Genomic DNA, 6,489 nt, shown 5'->3' on the forward strand with positions numbered 1-6,489 from the left:
TTTTAAAGAACATCAAATTATGTTTTCGCGGAAATGCAACCATGAAAAGAAAGAGACAAGAGACTGTTGCCTTTCACCAGGACTTCCATGACAACTCTCCTCCAAAGAACTAGTAAAAACCAGATCATACCATGTTTTGCCAACATTTGATACGGGTCTTTAACTATTTTTGGTGACATGACAAATATACCTCTGTATTGCAAACCAACACACAAAGCTCCTGGTTTATTTTATCATTAAACATTCAAAAATAAATGCTACGAAACCTAGAAAATACTCCTGAATAAGAAAGGACTACTCCGTTTCATCTGATTTTCTTGATGAAGGCCTTTGAAAATGTATAGAAGCTATAAGTGAATTGTACTCCAGGCATAATCATTCAAGAAAAAAATCAAAGCCAAAAGAATTTTCCATGTTTCTGAACATGAATAATTTACATATTCTTCAATTAAAAGAGTTATATGAGAAATAAGTTACGAATCTTTGTTTGAGCTCCAAGATAGGAGACTCTGTAAAGATTCCTATTAAAATAAAAAAGAGGCAACCATAAAAGACAAAGGATGCTGACTTCATAATATGCACTACCAATTTCAATTTCAATTTCAACTATTCCCTTGCCTGAAATGCCACAATAACTGTATTTTAAAGGGCTAACATTTCATTTTTGGCTACAGGAAAAAGGATATGGGTGGGTGTGGAGAAAGCTGTTTGAATGGCCTGCTCCTTAACAAGATTTCAAATCAATTACTTCAGGATAAATGTGATTAAGAAATCTGTCTCCAGAAGTAAGTAACAGGAGCATACAATACACTTCTCATGTTTGCACTGAGCTAATCCAGTAAACATTTCCCTGCAATTTACTTCTTACTGTAACAGATAGCATTCAGTCTTCTTGTACCCTGATTTACAAATTCTCAACTGACCCATTACCAAAACAAGAGCAGGAAGCTCTTTAGCAAGCTCACAAATTATGCAAAAGGGCACGGCAAATAAATCACATGGGGCTAGTGCATGAAGAAATGCAAACACTAATTCCATCATCTTCCTCAATTCACTCCAGCACAAGGAAAAATACTGTCCCTCTTTTTTAATCTCATTCAGACTGGGAAAAAAGAAACCTAGTTTTTTACCTTCTGTGCATGGGGTGGGGGGAGGGGGGGTTGTCTGCAGAGGCAGATATGTTTCAGATCCTTATCCAATTCATTTTATTCAGAAAGGAAAAGGGATTTTCCACATTGATCCACTACAAAGAGATGGGAATTGTCACCCCATCCAAAGCCAGGAGATCACCAATGGAAATTCTGCATTTCACACACCACTAGAATACTATGGTGAAGAGGTACAGAGCTGCCTCCTAATATGATCTTGTCTTACACCCAAGGAATAAAATTGTGGGGGAAGACAGGCTGAACAGTTTCTTGCCCGAGTTACACAGAGAACACCACCAACAGAAAAAGGAATTTCTGGTCTAGAACGCAAAGGAATTACACACCCACTGCAAGTCTAACACCTACATCATCAACAGGAGAGGATATATGGCACCAAGGCAAGTGCCACCTCAGGTAGAACAAGAAGTTACAGCCTAGCCTTACCACATCAAGCGAAGGGAAATATTATGCTGGCGTATTCTTTTTCCTTTGCCACATAATTGCACAGAGGAAAGACAGGACACAACTTTTCATCACAGTGCATGTGTGTGTGTCCCACTAAGAAAATATAATAACCCTTTTTCTGGAGGGGAAGGTGCCACAGGTAGATCAAGATGTGATAGCCTTCTACTCCCAGAGCAAGTAAGAATCACAGAATTGCAAAGTGCTCCGAGGGTCATCTAGTCCAACCCTCTGCAAGAGGGATGTTGTCCTTAATTACTGTCGCGATCCATGTTTATTTTAAGCGGACTATTTTCGTCGAGGTCCGTTTCAAGGGCCACGGGCACAACGCAGAGCCGCTGTTCATCGCAGGCACCCACGCTTCCCCCCATATTGCACGGAGGAGACAAGCCAACATCCTGCGGAGTGGGACCTTCAGGAGCAACCGGGTTGCTCGTGGGGCAGCGCGATTTCCAAACACGGGGGTAGGAGGAGAGAAACGTGTCCGCGCTCCTTCCCTACGTGCCATGGGGGAATTCCACATCCAGGGGGGCACCACGGCAGGGAGGGATCTCGCCTCCCCCACCGACACGCCTTTCGCTCCCACACACTCGCACTTCCCGCCGAGGGGGGGGAGGGGGGGTCAAGAACACGAGACCAAACCATGGTTCCCCGTTCACACGTTCGTCCGCCCACGCCTCAAACAGCAGCGTTTTCCCTCACCCGTCCACCGAGGAAACCACGACGAATATCCACAGAGACACCGGCACCCCCCCCCACACAAAAAAATATTTGTTTATCTCCCCTCACCTGCAGGACACCGACACCTCCACTCGGGTAGCCGGGACGCTAGCGCTGAGCGGGTTAAAATCCCCCACGGACGCCATGTTCCCGTATCTGTCCAGCTTGGACAGCTGCCCCAAGAGTTTGTCCGGACCGAACATGGGGCAACAAAAAAGAAGACGAGGAAAGGCGGGGAAGGAGGTGGCGCTAACGGAATTTCCCGGGCAGGGCGAGGCGAGGCAGGGCGGAGAAGCCGGAGAGAGAAGAAGGAGGGAGGGGACCGGAGGGGCCGAGCGAAGCGGCTCTGAGGGAGCGGGCGGGAGACGAGGGACGCCGACTGCCGACTGACGGAAAGCGAGCGAGCGGGAAGAGCGCGCGCGCGCTGGGGAGAGTGTGTGTGAGTGAGTGAGTGAGTGTGTATGTGGGAGGGAGGGAGGGAGTGTGTGTTTTTGTGTGTGACGTCACTCTCGGGGGGGGGGTTGTCGCGCGTGACACCCCCAGCCCCCCCCCTCACCTCGCGACGGTGACCGTTGGAACCGGGAGTTCCTCCTAACGGTCCCCGAGGGCGGCGCGAGGCTTGTTTTCTTTATGCGAGGAGGAGAAGCCGCCGCCGCCGCCACTTCCCCGTAAAGTTCCACAGTGTGTTTTCCGGCGCCTGGCACGAGCGAGGCAGGCGAAAGGGCGCCCTAAAAACATCCGCGCTGAAGAAAGGAAGAGAAGCGCAGGCAGTTTGTTCTCTCCCGCGCCTGACAGAAATTTCGCCTCAGCGAAATAACGACGACAGTCTTCATTTCGCTCGCTCGCAGGCTCTCCTCCGTGTCGTAGTAGCTAGGCTTGCAGCCCTGCGCTTACGCGCGCACCTCAGTCTGTCCCCGCGAGCTGCGCTCACACGTGCGTGTTGACTGGGCTGTGGAGCGCTGTAGGCGGGGATCTAGAGGCGCCCTACTTTGGTCCCCCTCAGAGGAAGGCTTGGCGGTAGAGAAGAGGAACCCTAAGCCCGAGCGAAAACGGAAGCAGGGCTTGATTCGAACCCAGAACCTGCCTTACCATTTGTGCGTGGGGATGGGGTGTTGTGTGTGTGTGTGTTTTTAGTAGATTGAATAAATGCATTTAACGTTGGGTAAGAAGAGAGGAGTTGGAGGTCTAAAGTTCGCGACGAGGGTGACACCTTAAAACTGGCCCAGGGGCCTTTTGGCAAGCCGGCGCCACGGTCATTTCTTCCCGTCAGTTTCAGCGCGCGTCTGTAGATGCCTTCCGCGTGCAGACACGCGTCGTACACGCATCTGCGAGAGCCCACCGCCACGCACGTGTCCCGTGTCCCCCACCCGCTGTAGCAGCTGCTGCGCTGCCCACGAAAATTCAGGGAGCAGCGCTATACTCCCAAGTCCCACTGAACCTCAGGGCGCTTACTTCCGAGTAGACACGTGTAGGGTTGCATTGCGCGGGACTGGCTTGTGTTTGGCCCGGATATGCCGAAACCCAACAGCATGGCAGGAAATGCCCTTTGGAATAAATGCACGATCCCCCCCCCCATTACGAAGAGGGTTGCGAAATTGTTGCACGTGTGAATGGAATCGCAGCGGAAATTCCGACAGATCGCGGGAGTTTTTGTGCAATTCCCCCCCCCCCCTTTATGAAGGGGAGTTGGCATCAGCGCAGTAAAAGATTGCACAACAGAACAGTAACATGGGCTAGCCCGGAAAAAAAAGCAGGCTCTCCTTCCCACTTCCTAATGCGTGAGTCATCTCACGTTAATTTAGAAAAAGTATAGAAATAGCACGTTAAAGAGCAAATGCATTCTCAGGAAGTTGTTGGCATCGTTGTTACCAGAGTAGCTTCCAAATGAGACGGGGGCGGAGAGGGGCATCGCGTGTGTACAGCAAAACCGGATTCAAGTCATCATTGATGGTAAAGGAATGACTTTTCTCTGCCTTTTAGCAAAGAGGGAACACGTGGACGTCTGAAACAGTGTGACGCAATAACCCCAGAGAGTTCAGCGAGGCCCAGGGGACGAGTGTAGAAATGACGGCGCGGGGGTGGCTTGCACAACAGAGAGCGGCAGGATCGACAGTGGGAATTCCTCTGCTGCTTGCCAAAGACAAAATGTGCTGCATCGGTTTCCCGAAAGCGCTGGGATAGGAAGGGAAGGAGGCCGTCCGTTTTCGTCACACACCGCATCTATTCAGGAGACGCGCCCCAAATGTAAACAGAGGAGCCGTCAGAACAGAACACAGGCCCATTCAGCAGACGGGAGGGGCAAGCACAGCAGGAATGGGTTTCCACGTTTTGAAGTAAGTGAATGTGCTTTTAAGTCCTAAAGGCACCACTGAATTCTGAAATGCCCCGCAGTTGCACCTGTTTTTCCTGAACAATATTTATGGTGCTGGTGTCCAGAAAAGCACCTCCATTCCCAAGCCTGATAGTTACCAACTTCAGAGCCTGCTGGAATTAATAAGACCATTTTCACAAGTAATACAGTACCCCATACATGTCTATTCAGAAGTCTGTCCCATTGACTTCAGTGGTAAGTGGGCACAGGAATGTAGCCAAAATTGCTTGCTCCTGTTTTATTTATTGAGCTTTATAGCCCATTCAAGCTTTGAAGGGGTAACAGCCTCCTACAGAAATCTGATAAATTATTTCTGTTCATCTGCATTTGAAAATAAGATCACACACAGAGTTTGCTTTGCTGAATGTGTTCATAGGATTGCTGCCTCACTGTCACTATTAGATGAAGTATTTAATAATCATGCTAGTCCGTCTTCCCATGGTCATTCTTAGGTAGCCAAAACGGAAGGGGAGGGGTTTAACCCTGAGGTATGCATAAGTACAAAAATAATCTGCAGCCTCATGATAACCAACCAACACAGAATATTGAGTGGTTGAGAGGTCAATTCCTGGTTCACATTGTGATGCTATTTTTCACTGACACCCCCCCCCCCCCGCAATACTCAGAAAAATGAGTGGGGAAATCCTAAATGGTAACGTAGACCAAGAAAACTAGAGAGGTGTTTAGCTCTGCTGTAACACAGTTATTAGTGTGAATCATTTAAAAAATAACCCTGGTAATGCAAATTCCTAAGGAAATGCAGTTCATTGTTCTCAAATTGCAGGTTGGAAGGGGTTGTAGTGGAGAGAAGTTAAGGTAGTCCTGCAGTGTTGTCCAAACACTTTGGACATGCAAGTTGGGCTAAAACAAGTAGCTTACACTTCTGCCAGGTTATCTAATGCTTTTATCCCCACATTAAAAGTTAGAGAATTGTATTAAACAATTCTGCTGCGTAGTTATACCCCTGTGGTAGGTAGAGCTCTGCTGAGAGCAGGGATTCCTGTCTTTGAGCTAGCTTTTTTAAAACAACAACAGCAGCAGCAACAACAACAACTTTTTCCATCCACATCAGCCATAGCCTCAGATAACACACACAAATGCATGGGATACACTGCGACATTTTGTTACAGGGCTTTACTCGTTCCCTTAGCTTCTGAAGTTCCTTCATGGAAATGCTTGGTATATACAATCTTCATAATATGGAATGAAGCTCTAACTACAACTGATCAGTTTTACTACTTGGGTCCATCCAATATGCATTTGTGAAGAAGCAGAAAAGAGACGTCTCTTTTAGCACTAGCATGTGTCTTGACATTTTTGGCAAGATCAGCTGATGTTCAGCTGAAGTGGCCTTTTCCTCCCCCAGGCACCGCCAGAGTTCTTCTCAGGAACCATCTTGCTATGGGAGGAGAGAATCTGGTTTTTTTCCCCTTTACTTTCTTGTCTTTGCTGCTTTATTATAGTTTTGATATTTCTATGTAAACCAGTTTGTGAGATTTGCCTGAAATAAAAAGTTCAGAACCGTTTGTTGGTCCCTATGTAGCCAAAATGATACCATCCTTGCAAAAGAGGAAAGGAATTGGCAGGCTTGGGGGAACTTTAGACAGCAGGGTGGGGGGGACCCTAAAAGAGAACCTCCCTCAGAGCGTATAATGAGGGCTGAGCATACTCAGTGGGCATGGAATGATGTTGGGGAGGGAAAATGGAAAGCTGCGTTTGTGGGGGCAGGAATACAGTGGAATATTATAGAATATTCTGGCTGGAACAGTGTACAGGAACACTCCACAT

General features: G+C 47.9%; 1 protein-coding gene and 2 long non-coding RNA genes across 7 annotated transcripts in view; 2 read left to right on the forward strand and 1 right to left on the reverse strand.

Annotated features, from left to right (window-relative positions):
* Window positions 1-2,834, reverse strand: part of CPNE8 (copine 8) — a 57,440-nt gene extending 54,606 nt beyond the window's left edge. For 2 of the 5 annotated variants that reach the window (XM_083701533.1, XM_083701537.1), the window contains exon 1: window positions 2,400-2,834. In XM_083701533.1, coding sequence (XP_083557659.1) covers window positions 2,400-2,533 — 134 coding nt within the window. In that variant the 5' untranslated portion in view covers window positions 2,534-2,834. Of the gene's footprint in view, window positions 1-2,035; window positions 2,127-2,399 lie in introns of those variants that run through there. The other 3 variants (XM_083701532.1, XM_083701535.1, XM_083701536.1) reach the window with 3 other exon arrangements.
* A 609-nt stretch (window positions 2,835-3,443) lies between these two features.
* On the forward strand, window positions 3,444-6,227 carry LOC310826580. The gene is made up of 2 exons (XR_014555852.1): window positions 3,444-4,663; window positions 5,832-6,227. It is a non-coding gene; the product is annotated as an uncharacterized lncRNA (long non-coding RNA).
* On the forward strand, window positions 4,677-5,244 carry LOC310826605. The gene is made up of 2 exons (XR_014555882.1): window positions 4,677-4,862; window positions 4,895-5,244. It is a non-coding gene; the product is annotated as an uncharacterized lncRNA (long non-coding RNA).
* Window positions 6,228-6,489: the final 262 nt, after the last annotated feature.

Source organism: Podarcis gaigeae, assembly GCF_964106915.1.
Source record: "Podarcis gaigeae genome assembly, chromosome: 10".
Taxonomy (NCBI): Eukaryota; Metazoa; Chordata; class Lepidosauria; order Squamata; family Lacertidae; genus Podarcis; species Podarcis gaigeae.